Source organism: Colobus angolensis, unplaced genomic scaffold, assembly GCF_000951035.1.
Source record: "Colobus angolensis palliatus isolate OR3802 unplaced genomic scaffold, Cang.pa_1.0 Scaffold158, whole genome shotgun sequence".
Classification (NCBI taxonomy): domain Eukaryota; kingdom Metazoa; phylum Chordata; class Mammalia; order Primates; family Cercopithecidae; genus Colobus; species Colobus angolensis.
Genome location: NW_012114688.1, coordinates 1,159,668 through 1,177,369, shown reverse-complemented (window position 1 = coordinate 1,177,369; position 17,702 = coordinate 1,159,668). Strand labels below are relative to the sequence as shown.

The 17,702-nt window shown below is 38.7% G+C and overlaps 1 protein-coding gene across 7 annotated transcripts in view; it reads right to left on the bottom strand.

Annotated features, from left to right (window-relative positions):
* Nucleotides 1–17,702, bottom strand: part of SGIP1 (SH3-domain GRB2-like (endophilin) interacting protein 1) — a 225,268-nt gene that overhangs the window by 89,220 nt on the left and 118,346 nt on the right. For all 7 annotated transcript variants that reach the window (XM_011936848.1, XM_011936852.1, XM_011936850.1 and 4 more), the window contains 2 exons: nucleotides 15,886–15,940; nucleotides 15,000–15,175 (listed from right to left, as the gene is read on the bottom strand). In XM_011936848.1, coding sequence (XP_011792238.1) covers nucleotides 15,000–15,175; nucleotides 15,886–15,940 — 231 coding nt within the window. The remainder of the gene's footprint in view (nucleotides 1–14,999; nucleotides 15,176–15,885; nucleotides 15,941–17,702) is intronic.

Here is a 17,702-nt window from a genome sequence, read left to right as displayed (position 1 = left end):
CCTCCCTCCCTCCCTCCCTCCCTCTCTCTCTTCTTTCTTTCCTTCTTTCTTTTTCTCTCTTTCTTTTTCTGACAGAGTCTGTCTTGCTCTGTGCCCAGGGAGGAGTGCAGTGGCATAATCATAGCTCACTGAAACCCTCAATTCCTGGTCTCAAGAGATCCTCCCACCTCAGCCTCCCATGTAGCTAGGACTATAAGCATGTACCACAGTCTCTGGCTAATTATTTTTATTTTTGTAAAGATAGGGTCTTGCTATATTGCCCAGGCTAGTCTTGAACTTCTGGGCTCAAGTGATCCCCCCACCTCAGCCTCCCAAAGTTCTGGGATTAGAGGTGTGAACCACCATGCCTGGGCTAATCTCTCTTTTGAATGGTTTACTTTTATCAAACAGATTTGTGGCTTGACAATAAAAAAAATTATGCTTCATAATATTGAGAGGAGTTGGAAAATACTACTCATGCATTATAGCCAGGCATGGTCATGAAACAAAAACATGAGACTTTCCAGAAACTCCAGTCTCACTGGGGAACCCAGGACCTATCATCTTCTCCCAAGTCACCATGGCTAGAACTGTCAGTTCTTCTTTGATCTCATCCTTGATTTCCCCCTATTCTCCACAGACAATTATGAATTCTTCTCCCTGTGAGTGGTCAATGGCCCCTCAGAATGCCCTCTTAGTTCCTCAGCTCCTATCTTAATGAGGCCTTCATTATCCCTCACTGACAGCACATTCGCTTCCTAGCTGACGGTCCTATTTCCAGCTTCATCTCCTAATCCATCCTTCACACTATCCTCGGAATCATTTTCCAAAAATAGTGAAGTGAATATATCATTCTGCCCTTAAAAAACCTCCTTACTATCCAGAAAATAGAATGCCAACTCCATTCTATGGAATTTAATGCTTTGGTGAAGGGCTGCAGCTTCCCTTCCCAACCTCATCTTCCTCTGTTGACTTTCTATGAAGCCTGCACCTCACTGCACTCTCCTGGCTCTCTTGGATGTGCCATACACTTGCACGCTTCCCTGTCTTCTTCCCATGCTACTTCTCCCCCTCCCCGAATCAAAAGTACTCATTTTTCAAGGTCAGTAACATTTCTTCCATAAGACTTTTCCCAGATTTGCCTGACAAAATACATTGTTCCCTTCTCTGGTTTGATTGTGACTCAGTCCTTTTGTTCAAAATAATAAATAAATATTGAAGGCCTTTGTATTTGCCTGACATTTATTAGCCTCGGGGAACAAAGGTACACATTGCTAGTACATTTCTGCAATTTTTATTTTGTTCTGTATTGTTTAGATGTCTCCACTCGATTATTAGCTCACAATAATGGCTATGCACGGATTCTCTCTAGCCCCAAACATAGAGTAAGGCGCTCAACACAAGTTTATAAATTCCCTTTATGGGGAGCCATTGTAACATTATACAAATATTTGAAGCACCGTGTCTTTTGAAATAAAAAAAATAAATTGCTCTTTGAAATAAGGCTGAATTATATATGGCACAAGCCATGTGTTCTCAGTTGTAATGGTTCTTTCACCAGCTCCATAAATATTTCAGTTAGCTCCTACTTAACTGTTAATTTCTCTGTCTATTAGTGACCTCCGGTGCTACCCACGTTACAAACGTTCTAAAGAAGTGGCACAGCTTTGTACGACATTAGTGAAGATTATGTGCTCAGATGTCCAGGGCAGAATTTTCTCCTAGAGCGAAAACTAATGCTTCAGAATAGTTAAGGGCCAAGAAAGGGCCTACACCCTTGTAGTTTTCAGCCCTTGAACTAAAACTCTTATATATAAGGTAAATTTCTCAGCCTTTTCTAAAATAAAGTGCATCTTATATAATTAAAATCAGAAGACTAAACGTGAACACACAAATGATAAGTGTTATCTCTCCCCTCCTCCCTACACCTCTCCACCTCAGGCTACCTGATATATTAAACCATCTTTATTTAATATGCTGTTTTGCTATGGCAGCAGCTATCAACACCTAGGCTATGACCTCGACCTCTTAGCTTAAAGGTTTCCTTAGAATGTTGAAAAAAACAATAAAAACAAAGATAGGAAAAAACAAATATATATTTGATTTAAAATGAGCTAGTAGCATCAGAGTTTATTTTTAATTATGGAAAAGATAAATAAGAGAAATGGGAAAGAGAGATATCCCTCTGGGCTTACTTGTAAATAGAAACAGAGTAAGTGAATTTTTTGATAAAATATAAATTTACCTAAAATATAACCATTGAATGGTTACGAAGTACAGGGACTTTTTTTTTTTTTTGTCCAAGAGCCTAAGAAAACACAATTTCTGACTTACAAGGCTTGTTGAAAGGTGGCTTATCCCATAATCAACAGCTTTCAAGGAACTCATAGACCCCTACCCTCTGCAACTGGAGAGTCTCTCTCTCTGGCTGTTATTACGCCAAATAACATAGTAAAATGCAAGTATTCATTCAAGTTAGGTTTGTTGCTACCTACATTTTTGCATGAGGGTTTAGAAACCAATTCAAAATTGAATTCTGTTTGAGAGTCAAAGCTAATAGAGGTGAATGAAGAAAATATAAACCAGTTTTGATGATCACTTATGTTAAGCTTTTGTGCTCTGATTACATCCCTGCTTACTGCCCAGCTTAACAAGGAATTGAGCAGTCATGGGAATTTTTGGCATCAGGCATCATAGAGTGGGATCAAGACATAAAATGTCAGGTTGAATCTGTAAGCCTTTTAAGTGTCTGCAATAATTGAACCTGAAAAATAGGATGACTGTATCCTGAGTCTTTCTCTTTTTATTTTTGTTTATATGATGTATTTTAAGAGATAGGGTCTAGTTTTATAGGGTCTCGCTATGTTGCTCAGGCTGGTCTCAAACTCCTGGTCTCAAGCAATCCTCCCAATGTGGCTTCCCAAAGCACTGGAATTATAGGCATGAGCCACTATGCCCAGTCCGAATCTTTATATTTTAATAAGTGGGATTCTATTATAAAATAATCACTTTGTCTTGGCTATTTATGACTACTTGGGTATTCACAAGGAGCAAAAGGATTATTCATTTATGAAACCATTAACAGATATTTATTGAGCACCTAGTAAATACCAGACACTATTTTAGGGATATTAGTGAACAACAGAAAAGGTGATAAAAGCTCCAATGGGTTTACATCTGGTAGTAGAGGAAGGAGAAAGATAATCAGTAATAAATACTGTCATGCATTTTATGCAGACGTTTTGGTCAACGATGGACTGCATATACGATGGTGGTCCCATAAGATTACAATAGAGTTGAAAAATTTCTACTGCCTCGTGATATCACAGTGCGACGCATTACCCATGCGCTTGTGGTGATGCTGGTGGAAACAAACCTCCTGTGCTGCCAGGATTATTAAGTACATAATACTTGATAATAAATGGCTGTTACTGGTGTATGTATTTACTATACTATTTATTGTTATTTTTTGAGTATACTCCTTCCGCTTATAAAAAACAAGTTAACTAACGGTAAAAGAGCCTGGTGCAGGTCCTTCAGGAAATATTTCAGAAGAAGGCACCGTCACCTGAGGAGGTGATAACTCCATGTGCGTTATTGTCCCTGAAGGCCTTCCAGTGGGATAAAAGGTGGAGGCGAAAGACAGTGATGTTGCTGGTCCCGACCCTGTGTAGGTCTAGGCCAGTGTTTGTGTTTGTGTCTCAGTTTTTAACTAAAAAGTTTAAGAAGTGAAAAGAAAAAATTTTAATAGAATAAAAGCTTGTAGAATAGAGTATAAAGAAAGTATTTAAATACTATAAAGAAAGAGTATAAAGTATTTTTGTACAGCTGTACAATGTTTTTCGGTTAAATGTTATAACAAAAGAGTCAATACGTTTTAAAAAATTTAGAAGTTTACAAAGTAAAAGAGTTACAAGGCTAATTTTATAAATTTAGGGTCGCCTAACTGTACAGTGTTTACAAAGTCTACAGCAGTGTCCAGTCATGTCCTAGGCCTTCACATCCACTCACTGACTCACCCAGAGCAACTTTGAACCCTGCGAACTCCATTCATGGTAAATGCCTTATACAGGCGTACCATTAAAAAAAATCTTTCATACCATATTTTTACTGTACTTTTTTATGTTTAGATATGTTTAGATTCGCAGATATGATTATGTTACATTTGCCTGTGGTATTCAATACGGTAATATGCCATACATATTTGCAGCCTGGGAGCACTAGGTTGCACCACACAACCTAGGTGTGTGGTAGGCTGTGCCATCTAGGTTTGTCTAAGTGCATTCTGTGTTGTGCACACAATGATAAAATTGTGTAACACCAATTAAGCAACACATGACTGTGTACTCATTAAATAAGGAAAGTATTTAGTATTTGAGAAGATGACAAATGCAATTTTAAAAAGTAGAGCAAATGAAGGGGTTCAGGAATTCCAGGGCAAAAGGTTTTGTGATTTTATGTAAGGTGGTCGGGGGAGGCTTCCTTGAGAAAGTGACTGAGCAAACAGAGTTGGTGAGGGAGGTCACAACACAGCTATCTAGGGGAAGAGAGCTCCCAGGGAGCCAGGGAGGAGTAGAAGGAGAGGGAAGAATGGCAGATGTTAGTCTAGGGATGGGGGAATCTTGAGGCTCTTGAAGACCACCATGGAGATTCAGGCTTTACTCTGCGCCAGTGCAGCTTATTGCTGGTACTTATCAGGAGTTCTGAGGTGTGGACATTTAGCAACTGTTGGTGTTGAGAAGAGGCATGGATGAAAAAATATCAGAAAATACCTGGTTATGATATGTGCTGCCATTTGTCATTCCTTTTTGGAAACTCATTTTGATTCCCCATGTGCCGTGTTTAAAAAATAATGAAATTAAGATGGGCTTCAAATAGGTTACAAAGTGGAAAGGCGTTTTGGTTGGGCAAAACACACTGAGGTCAGTCCATTTGCCCTCTGTCTCTGTTGCCCGCATCGGGACAGGCAGCTAGGCTGGCAGCCATGGCTCTGCATCTCTTCTGTGCTGGCCGCTGTTTCAAGCTGCAGCTCCAAAGTCCATGGGCAGTTAGAGGCTGTCCTTTAGGCAGACGTTAAGGTGGAAGGAAATATCACCTTCATTCTGTTTAGAAAGGAAATTCTCCCCAGTCTTTGAGGGAAATTTCTTTTGACACAATTAATGTGAGTGATTCACACTCTAAGATTTTTTTCTAAAACAATAAAAAGTACATTTACTGCTGTAGACTGCTGCCACTAAAATGAAATCTCCTTCAGCGGGCAAAGGGATAGATTTTTTTTTCTTGTACTGTTATGCTTATTTATACTATTAGTCACATATTTTTAGAAACTCCTTAGTAAAAAAATAAGTATAATTATATAAGAAAGATAATCATTGATACATGACCTTCAAGGTTGAAGACAACTAAATGACTGAAAACCTCAGGCTTTAGATGAGAAAACGATCTCACTGGATGTGCACTAGGACTCACAGAAAAGAACACATTAATAAACTTTTTAAAAGAACCTACACATTGTAGATGAATAAACAGGAAACTATTACTCTTGTTGTTCACCCATCAAGTAGTGGAAAAAGAAACTTGGTTAAGTTGAAGAGGAAAAGATCAAAGGAACTGAGAACCATAAATTTGCTCTGTTTGTAAAATAATGCGAGTAACGTAAATTGCATTATAGCAGAGCTAGATACAGCATACATTTTATATAACGCCCCGTGGTGCATCTGTCCACCCAGACAATCAACAAGTATTTTCTAAGTACCTGCTATGTGTCATTCACTGCTGTGGGCCCTAGAGAAAATGCCTCCTTAGAGAAAAAGTAGACAACCTACAAACTCTGGGTGCAGGATCAGTTGTTAGAAACCCAACACTGAGTAAACGGTTCACAAAGTAGGCTTCTGTTAAAAACTTACTTTCAAAATTGATTGCTTCTTTGCAGAGCACATTCCACCCTGATTATGGCCCTTAGCGAATCAAAATAGTTTTAAATTCTAAATGCTACTAACATTTAAAATCAAGGCAGACCTTAAAGATATAAAAGTTAGCGTTTTTGATTACACTTAACATTATAATAAAAAGCATATAATTAAATAATTTGCTACTTCTACTGAGGCCATCCTAATATTTTATACGATGTGTCAATATTGTGAGTACATAGCCTTATTCAATTAAATTTTGAGTTGGTTACAGAAATTGAGTGTTTGTGATCTCCAACCATAGTGATCATGTTTCCAGAACCCTCAAATCAGGTCAGCTTGCCTGAGACAGTATAACACGATGCAGGAATTGTGTTTATGTAAGAAAAATCTAACACTTACATTGACTCAGAAGGTACAATCAACATTAATTGGAGAAATCATGACAAAGGCACTCCAGGTTGAATAGTGAATATTCATACAGCTCAGGATTTCTTTTTATCAGAGTAAGTGGGCATGAAAGGTGTGGATTTTAAATGTCAGGAAATGGAAGCAACAGAAAAATTCCTAGGAAAAAAAATTAGTAATGAAGGAATGAAAAAACAGTATCAGATACAAAACTAATTCTTCTGCATACAGTACATGATTTATTACAATGTTGAGAAGAAAAAAGAAAGTTTCCACGTATTTTCCCATCTATCCTCTGTAAGTCCTGGAAAAAACAAAAGTTGTATCTCATATGCTAAATCTAGCTGATTTTAGTCCAGCTGCCTGCAGGTCTGTCTAGAGGGGCTGGCTTCTCAGCCTGTATCTGGGATTTAGTGGCATTATCTGTTGAAGATTTGGGGATGGAGTGGCAGTTTATATGCCCCATGTTTGATACTCCTGGTCTAGACCAATCAAAGTCACGTTTACCCTACGAAGCTTTCCTTGACGAGCAGAACGCAAGCTGAACTTCTGCCTTCTAATTCCCTGCATAAGAGTTCTGTGCTGAGTGCCTAGCACCAGAATGCATGCAATCTTTAGCCTCTCCTTGCACCGTGCACTGTTTCTACCAGGAGAGAATGCTGGTGTGTAGGAGACTGGAGCTCACCTCCTCCACTGATGACTCTTTGTTTTCACTGAACTCAAAGGGGTTCTGAACCTTCTGCCAAAGTGAGGACAGGAAAGGGGGTGGTGTTACCAAGCAGCAGCAAATTCATGGATTTTGCTCTCTGGCAGGCTAATTTGGGGGTGGAAGGGTGGGTGGGCCACATGGAACAGGCAAACAACACCAGACTGTCTCCAGTTCAAAGCTATTTCCCCCTCCTCATATTTTTTTGGTTAAATAGTTATGCATTGCAAATCTCCAGGATGAAGATTAAACTAATTGTTCCTTCATGGCTCAATGTCAGATTCTTTATTTCACTGTATCACTTACTTTCCAGAGGAAGGGAGAAGGCACTAGCCTACATGCCAGGGCAGGTGGGCTCCTGCTCTCACATCATTTCTCTCAACCCTTGTGACTTTGCTCAAGTCCTCCCTCACTATTTTTATTTTCCTTCTGCTTCCTACAAGTCTCTGAACTTAAGGAAAAGGAAAGCAAAGCTGAGAAGGTGATTTGATATTTAATGGTGCCTCTTCTGGGAGACAGCACTGAACTTGATATTTTACAATATTTTCTCCTGTCATGAGAAGGTAGACACATTTTTTCCCATTTTACAGACATGACATCTGGAGCTCAGAGTTAAGGAACGTGCCTATGGTCACACAGATAATAAGATACATACTCAAAAGCCTGTGTTCATTCTATTTATCCTTGTCTCTTGACCTTTCTATGCTGGTTTTTCTGTAAAATGGGGCTATCAACCACCTCCTAGATGGCTTAATAGTGCTGCTGCTCATTTCATCCTTTTGATCATGACTGGGCATTTATAAAACACATAGCATTATTATAATGTGCCATTGACATAAAAAGTGCTTGCTGATTGATTAATTGATTAGGGAAACTGAAATAAATGAGTCATATAAAAACAACATCATTCCTTAACATTGAAAACAAAAGTGCATACAATCTGGACATATAATCAGATAATTTCAATAAATGAGAATCACATGTCACACAGTAGCGTTTAAACCTGACCTGCCAAGGTATCAACTCAACCTCGCTCTCCTGTCACATCGTACAATATATGAAGTGCTGTACCGTAGAAGAGAGTCTGTGTGGATGGACTCACTGGGGAGAAAGTCTATGAGGTGGGCCCTTTGTGCTAGGATCTATATCCTTCCAAAGATTTGTTTCATGTGAGCATTCAGAAATTGTATGTAAAATAGTTTGAATGAGCTAGTGAACTTTTTTTCTAGAAAGAGAGCCAATAGCTTTCATCAAAACTAGTGTAATATAGTGGTTAAGAGTTCTCAATTAGAAACTGAACTTTCTGGGTTTAAATCCCAGCAACTTCACTTACTAGCTGTGATGCCTCGAGTGAGTTAATAAATCCCTGAATGTCTCAATCTTCTCATCTGTAAAGTGGGGATAATAATAGTACTGATCTCACAGGGTTGTTGGGAGGATGAACGAATTCATGTATGTGAAGCATCTGACACGCAGAATTTTTTTGAGACGGAGTCTCGCTCTGTCGCCCAGGCGGAGTGCAGTGGCCAGATCTCAGCTCACTGCAAGCTCCGCCTCCCAGGTTTATGCCATTCTCCTGCCTCAGCCTCCCGAGTAGCTGGGACTACAGGCGCCCGCCACCTCGCCCGGCTAGTTTTTTGTATTTTTTTTTTCACTATTAATGGTATTCTTTAAAATGTGCTCTAGCATCTATAGCAATGAGACAATCTTTACATGTAGCTTCTATTATGAGTACTTGACATACATTAAATCATTCAACCCTCAAAATAGCCCAATGAAGTAGGTATGGGAGTCACTCCATTAATAGACAAAGAAACCAAGGCACTGGGTTTGCAACATACCAAACGTCATCAACTAAAAGGAGGTAGAACCCACTTGTTTGAGTAATTGGGACATCATTGGAATAAGCCTCATTTCTATTTCCCTCAAATTATCTTAAAGGGAATTGTATTCAATTCAATTCAATTGTATGTTGAATTCTGACTTGTGTGTGTGTGTGTGTGTGCGTGTTTGTCTGTATATGTGTGTGTGAAGGCATATTTCATTCCTGCACTGATTATTTTATTTAGCCTCCTTCAAAAAATTATTTTACTCTTTAAGAACAAAGCCATTTCTTGTATGATATAATGGAGGTTTGCTTCTACCCTAAATGTAGGGAGTGTGGTGTAAAGCAAGCAAACTACAGAACTGTTCGTGTTGCACCTGTACCTGTCTCCTCCTTTAGGGAGAGTGGTCTCTACACTGCACTAGCAGAAAGAGATGACCGTGGCAACAACCACTCTGTAAGGTAGCTATTTGTTCCATTTCAGACAGAAAGAAACCGAGACTTTCACTGAGGTTGAAGTACCTTACCTAAGCAGCACTTGCTGTCACTTTTCCCACTGTACCTCAGTTCCTTCAGGGGGTATATACAAAGTTTCTATTTGTGTTTAAAGAAAAATCAACCACAATTGTCCAAAATGGAGAAAACTAACTTAAAAGTAGTTCCTCTAAAAGGTGGATCAGATTTGGCTCAGAATTAAAGTCTGATACAGGCAAGAGAACTCCAAGCTGCTTTAACTGACTTCTAACCTCGAGATGTAGATACATTCTAATCCAGGACATGAAAACAGTATGCTCTTAGGTTAGGAGGCTGAACATGGGGAAGCAGAGCATGGCCCTTGTGAAAGGAGAAGTGTTTTTTAAAAAAGAATCTAGGTTAAGCAACGAAGAAACAAACAATTGCAGAGTACCAATTACACATCATGTACTGTTATTAGGATCTTCTGCACAAAAAGTCCTTGAGGATTCTTATCATCCTTCCTTTACAGTGGCAGAAATGGGGGATCAGAACAGTTATGGGGCTTCTCTAAGGTTACACAGGCAGAAAGTGGTCAACCTGGGCTGGGGCCCAGGACAATCTGAATCCATGTGACATGTGCTTTCTGTTACTACACACCTCCTTGTGATTAATCCAAAATTCTAGAATAAAATATTTAAACAGATGGCCAGAAAGCACTTGGAAAAGAAGGTGATAACCCTAAGTGCCAGTGCAAAAAAACAGGGCAAACTGAACCTATCACTCTCCCTGATAGGGTTTCTGGCCTGGTAGATCCAGGCAAGGCCATAGACACCCCAGGTCTCTCAAATTCAGTATTATTTTGAAAAAAATGAATGAAAATATGTGCCCAGGATTAGGGCACAGTTAGGAGAATCATTGTGTGGTGAACAAAGGAGGCTGAAGGGTGTTATTAGTGGATGGCTGTAAAACTGGAAGGTGATGACATGCCACAGTTCTCTGTCCTTGGCCTGATCCCATTCACATATTTGTTCACTCACTCACTCACTCACTCACTCACTCACTCACTCACTCACTCACTAACAAGCATTAACTGAATGGCAATGATATACTAGGGCTTACGTCAAGAACAGGGAATTTGGGGTGGACACCAAAATGTGCCATGCAGAATCTTCTTCAGAAGGGTTCCTTGCACCAGCTGCTGGAAGCCTTCAATTCTCAGCACCTCAGGATCTACCTCAACTGCAGAGAACCTAAACCAAGGGCATGCCCCTTCCTAGTGTGGCCCACATCAGAGCACTGATTGATTGAGCAGTATCAAGGTTATTCATCTTAGCCAAACTCACACTAACTCTGAAGGCTCCTCCTAGTTCCCGAGTTTGCCTGGGATCAGCTCAGGCTGTTGTTGGTTGTGTAAAAAAGCTCAACTTCTCCCTCTGCCTGGCCACACCACAGGTATTAAGTCCAAGGTCACTCCTTAATAAACATCCTGCACACTAAACTTGGAGTTGGAGTCATTCTGCTTCAAGGAAAACTCACTGGTAAAAGAAGGGGCTTTACCCTTTGTTCATCCTTTAAAGAGTACAACTACAATCAAGGACAAAATTACATATTTGGTTTAATAAAAGGAAGATTTTTCTTTCAACAGTGGAACAGTCTGCCTCAAAAAACAGTGAACCTACATAAGCAGAGGGACACTGTACTGTTGTTGGAGTGTCTCTGTTCACCCTGCTGTTAGCTAACAAGCAGCACAGTATTGCTAGTATTTATAAATTAGTGATTAGAAAATTATTTTAGAACATTCTGGATTCAATAGGCACTGGAAATAATTTTAAACATATATGAGAAGAAATCCCATTTCCTAATGAACTCCCTGAAATAATTTGAGATTACTTAATTTTAACCTTAAGATGCAGATACAATATAATTCAGGACATAGTGGCAGAAACTAACTGTGAAAGTCCACCAGTAGCCATTTGTTCTTTTGTCTTTTAGTAATAAAACCCTGAATGTCAGCTGGCTACATGTTTATCTAGCAAAACACTACATTTTCCAGACTCCCTTGCAGCAAATGCGTCCATGTGATTAAACTGTGGTAGTGGGATCTGGGTGGTAGTGATGCGTGCAACTTCTGAGTCAAACTCTTAAAGAAAACCTCTTTCTTTTTATTTCTTCTTTCCTCCATCCCAAGGCTGGTACATGGAAGTACTTGTGGTGGTAAGGCAGCAGTGCCACTCTAGGAAAGGGGAAGCAATAATGCAGAAAATTCCTGGGTTTTTGAGTGACCACTGGAGTAAGACTCTTTTACCTCTGGACTGCCTATCAGCTTTGGTTTTTATGTGGCAGAGAGAGAAATCACCGATTTAGTTTAAGCCATTATTATTTTGGTCTCTGTTAAAACAGCTTAGCAAGTATTCTAACTTACACAGATGCCAAATCAACATCTCAAACCTGGGTGATTTTTCATTCTTTGCCCTGTAAGCATGGTATCTTGTCAGCAGACTGGAGAACTATTGCCTTTACCTGTGAGTTAACTCCTGTATTATCCTTCTGCCTTTTTGGTGTTCTGCCCCACATTATATTTTATTTCTACATAAAAATCAAGGGCTAAGGCAAAATCTGGACTACAATTATGTTTATTTGTCTAACTATACAGTAGGATTGTTGCCAGCAATTAAAATCTTGATTTGTCTTGCTGCTGAGACTTTGTCTTGAGAAGTAATTTTCAGATAAGTTTATATTATATATACACATAATTATATGATTCATTCATTCCTCCCATTTCATTCATCAATTTGACTGTCCAATATATATAGCAAAACTATTCAAGTAAAAAAAAACCAATTCATGATAAAAGAGATCAAATTAGTTATAGTTCATGGATACATATTAACAAATAAATGAAAAGAATAAGTGAGGCACAACTTTATCTTAAAAACTTCAAAAGAAACATAAATCAGAAGTCCAACGTAAACCATTGTTATGAATAATTTATTATTTGACATTTCCTCATTTCTATTAATGTAATGATTGATGCCTTTGTAGTATAAAAACCATAGCTTAAATAAAACGTTCTGATATATCATTAACTGGTGTAGACCCTATTTCTTTTTTAGTACCTGAAGAAAATATAGATGTATAATTGTCTGCTCTTTAGGCTGGAAACATGTAAAGTCCAAAATCATTGTCATTTTTATCATAGCACCAGCTGGATTTCAGGTTATTTCTACTTATCTGGCTCTGGAGAGGAAGTGCTGCATATGTCATTTATAAAATATATGTACATGATTGGGCACGGTGGCTCATGCCTGTAATCCTGGCACTTTGGGAGGCCAAGATGGATGGATCACCTGAGGTCAGGAGTTCGAGACCAGCCTGGCCAATGTGGTGAAACATTGTCTCTACTGAAAATACAAAAAGTAGCCAGGCATGGTGGTGCATGCCTGTAATCCCATCTACTCAGGAGGCTGAGGCTGGAGAACCGCTTGAACCCGGGAGGTGGAGGTTGCAGTGAGCCGAGATTGTACCATTGCTCTCCAGCCTGAGCAACAGAACAAGACTCTGTCTAAACAACTGCAACAACAACAACACCACTATCTATATCTATATGCATCCGTATCTACACATGGGTTATCAAGGAGAGGGCAAGGATTCTAAAGCCAAGAATATGTTTTCAGTTACAACTTCTCTTTAAACTTATATACATCTAGAAACATACTCACTCTTTCCTAAAGTAATGATAACAGCTCACTCTTTCACACCAAGTATGAAAAATTATAAATATTTAGGAATCACAGAAATAGCAGATCCCGGTTCTCACATTATAGAGAACAAACTGAAGGTGTGGGTGCTGGGAACGGGAGCTGAGGGTCCCTTGGTGTGTGGTGGTGTTGCTTTGCAGAAACAGAGTAACTCCGAGGTCACTCCCTCTGGGTGTCTCCATCTAGTTTTCACTCTGCTTCCCTTAACACTTTTTCACCAGAATCTTAACCACACCATGTCAATATATTTCCTTAAAAACAGATGTTGTGAAGAGCTCAGGGTAAACCACCACTTTTTGCTGCATCCTCAGCAATGTATCTGGTTGGAGGAATAGCTACCAGATAACTTAGCCATGCATAGTCTATTCAACAGAGGGAATCTCTTCTTTCTTGGATTCAGCTACATTCCGGCAAACATCCACTATGTTTCTGGGACTGTGCCAGTACATTTGCTTTCACATAAATTTCTTCACATAATCCTCTGAACTTGCCTTCTTTTATTTACCCCAGGTAGCTTCCAAAGGGCCAGTTTATTACACAGAGAATAAACTCAGAGAAGTGATAAAATAAACTGCACAGACGTGGCTATAAACTGGTTTTAGACACTTAAGGAGATTTTTAGTAAAAAACATTATTCAGTAAGTGAAAAATAATTTGAAAGGTGCCACTGAAAAGTGAAAGAGTGTGCATTTAAAATACCACCATTACTAGAACTCACAGGCCAATATGTAACTGTAAAATCTGCACCTTCCATTGTAGAAGGAAAAGAAAACTAATACATTTCATGCTTCCCTTTTCAAGAAGACATCTTAAAGTAGCAGGGGAGTATATGATTAAAAATTACTTTAAATATTGTTTACTGTGGTTAGTTACTCTTAGCAATCATTTTGGTTGTCACCAACAGCAGCGATCAAGTCCGTTATAAGCATTAAACACTAAAGAAAGCATCATGATAGACATTTTTCATCCCGATGAGGCAAAAGTTTATTCTCAAAAGATGGATGATTACAATTCATTTAGAAAGGTTAGTTGAGATGTTTCCTGAAGCATCTTGAAAATGGTTCAGGGTTTATTAACTGCCCTGTTCAAGGGAAATGCTGTACAGAGATCTCATCTCTCTAAAGAAGATGATGCCAAGAACATATTAGCTGCCAGTTTGAGAGCCTTCATCTGTTCCTCACAACCATTTTTAGAAAACAATGGTGGCATTTATCAAACAGAGAAAAGACTGTAAATGTTGGAACCCAGAATTCAGCAATTAAAGAAATTTAGTAGCTGGGAATTGGGGAATGGAAGCGCAAATTGTGCAAAAACACCTCTTTTTTTAACCCCAAGTCTTAGTTTGTCTACAGGAAAATACCTATTTGAATAATATAAATAGAACAATTACTCATATCTGAGGTACCTTAAAGATGAGATTATTTAAGTCAACTTGATAATATAATAGAATGAAGGATATGAGTCTTAAATTTGATTTAGACTATGATTTTGATTAATTTTTGGTTTTAGAGCATAGCAATACAAAAAATAACCAGTTTCCTTCCATGTATTTTCATGTGATGTATCACAGAAAAGGAAACTAAGATGGGTTTTTAAAAATCACTGTTAGCAAATCTGTGAACTTCATGTTGTTTCTAGTTGCTAAGTCTGCATGAGAGATAAGTCTGGATAATCTTTTTATTATTTTTTCTTTTTAAAATGCTTGCAGGAAAATAAGTCAAAAGAAAATGTGATTCCATGCATTTTTCACCATTTTGAAAAGCACAAGGACTGCAATATAAAATAAGTACAACTTTCTCAAGCTAGAATGAGCTTGTTAAAGTCTATAGAATTCATTATATGGTGACCATACGCAGGCTTCAATTTAAGGAGTTTCTGATTGACTTAATGCATACAGGCAGAACATAGCTCTGTTCAATCTCACTACAGCTCAACACACACACACACACAACACTCACCACTGGTGATGGGGAAAGTGCGATGTTGCCTATTGATGCCTTCAATTCATCTACAGTTGCAGCATTCTTAAGAATGTCTTTAGACTGCAATGGTTTAATCTTGATATTAAATTTCTTATGTGATTCTTCTTCTTCTTCCGATTCACTCGAAGAATAAAAGTGCTTTCCTTTGGTAGGTAGAACACAGTTAAAGATACATAACTCTTTCTTGTACTGGGAGGCAACCACTCTAAGACAAGAGTGTTTGCATATAGAGACAGTAAAAGTATCCTTAGATGGCAGAAAATCAAAGCAAAACATACAAAAGCAAAGGAGGAAAGGGTTAGAACTTATTCACCTTTCCTCAGAACATGATCAAGGATGGTGAATTTCACGAAGCAATGGTTCTAATATTCTACATTTTTGCAGCGGTCGGCCATTTGTTGTGTCATACGCTGCACACACAGTCACGCACATGTGAGCTGACTCATCTACAGAGAGAGGAAGGCTGCTTTACAGATGATCCACGAGGAGTTTTAAATGCATCAGTGTGACATGCTTTGCCCAGGGATGAATTGTAGGGAGAGGACAGTAAGAGCTATTTTCTAGTCACTATAAATGACAGTCATATCAAGGATTAGCAGACAGCCCAGTACCCACCATTTCCACAGTTGTTTTTTCAGCACATTTTTCTCTTTCTCCTCTCTCTTTTCTATGAATAGATTAAAGCAAAATGCCTGCTTGCTAGAGCTCAGGCTGTTCTTAGTGCTGTTTATTCATCTCTAATATTAGGGATAACAGGACTTGTGAAGATTAGGTTATTTCATTACTTTTGTAAAATCTGAATTTATCTTACTGTTTCTTGAGAGTGAATGAAAATTAGAATAAAAAAATAAAGAAAGGATATAGCCGGGTTCCTCGGGTCTGATGCTGTAGCCTTCTTCATCCAGCTCAGGTGAGTTCTATAAAACACAAGTGCGTATGAAGTGATTATTATCCTAACAGTGATCAAGAAATTATTTTTTTTCTAGAGTCTTCTATTTAAGGATATAGAAAAGTCTTTTCTTTTAGGAGATGAAGCTTCTAACTTTTGGAAGTGAATTCTGAGCAATATGTTTAGATATTTACTCAAGGATACTTGGAGAGTCCTCCTACTGGGAAAATAAACGAGGAGGAATCAACTGTCAATGAAAGAAAGCATTCAAACAGAATTTAACATTCATTTCCTGTAAGCCAAGGACTGTGCTAAGCAACATGGGTGATAAGAATTGCAGATTACTTGTCCTCAGGGAAATTGAAATGTGTTTTGGTAGGTAAAAATTAAAAAGAAAATATAAAACACAAAACACCTGTGTTAGACAAGGTTTAAAGAAGAGGAAATTAGTGAGGTTTAAAAGAATCAGAGAGGTCTTTATGGGTCTTTCAGGACAGACAGGAGAGGGCAGAGTGGGAGCTCCTTCTAGATCGTAAGAAAGAGCCTGTTCAGAAACACCAAGATGGGAGCGGACACTGGGTGACTCAGATGGGGAAACAGAGGGGAAACAGCAACGGTGACATGGCTAGAGAAGAAGCTGCACAGCGGGAGATGGGGAGACGAGACTATGGAGGCCAAGAGGCCAGGGGAAGAGTTTGGACTTGAGGTAGCTACTGCAGCTTCTCAGCTAAGGTGGGGCATACTGAAAACAGGATCTTAAGGAGTTCTGGAAGAATGTTCCAGGATAGCCTTGGGGCAGAAGAACTGGAGAAAGAAAAACTAATTCAAAACATGTGCATCGACTCAGGCAACATGTGCTAAGGATATGGATCGAGTTACCGGTGGGATGGGATAACTCAAGGATATTTGAAAGGATGGATTGTTGGTTCTTGGTAACAGATCAGTCATAGGAGAAAAAGCAGAGGGAAGGTTAAAAAGGAATCCAAGATTTCTACCCTCAAATTGTGGGAGAGTGCTGGTACTCCAAGTTGAACTAATTCTAACAGCAGACAACGACCATTTTTTGGAAAGAAGCAGAAAACATAAAAAGGCAGTTTGTACTGTTGGGATTAGAATGATAGTATTTGGATTCTTACTACATGGTAAGCATTGTGACCCATACTTTACCTCACTGAACCACATAACAAACATATGTGAAAAGAATTATCCCATTTATCAAGGGGGGAAATAAGAGAAATCAGACACCATTTCTCAAGGAAACACACCCAGCAAATGTCAGATCTAGGTTTTGACCCCAGGTGTTTCAGACTATATATACCCTATGTCCTAGAGGGGAGGAAGATGAAGCATTTGTAGGTGGCCCTGTTGAAGTTGAGGTTGTAGGTCTGTCAGTGAGAGAAGGCAGAGTTGAAGAGTTAGTTTGGGAGTGAATAAAGCAGTAAAAGTGCCATAACCATGGAGAGAGAAGAGGGTCTACATACCATGGGAAAAATCCCATTAAACAAATTCATTTTTATTGTCTATATTTAAGATGTATAACATGTTTTGATATGCATATACATAGTAAAATGACTACTACAGTTAAATTTACATTTCTGTTACCTTCTATAGTTGCCCTTTTTATGTGTGTGTGTGTGATAAGAGCACCTAAACTGTTAGCAAATGTTTAGCACTTTAGATATCTAGACTTCATCTCACCTTACTGCAAATTTGTACTTTTTGAGCTACTTCTTCCATTTCCTCTCTCTTTCTGTCCCTGCTGACTACTTTTCTACTGTTTCTATGTATTT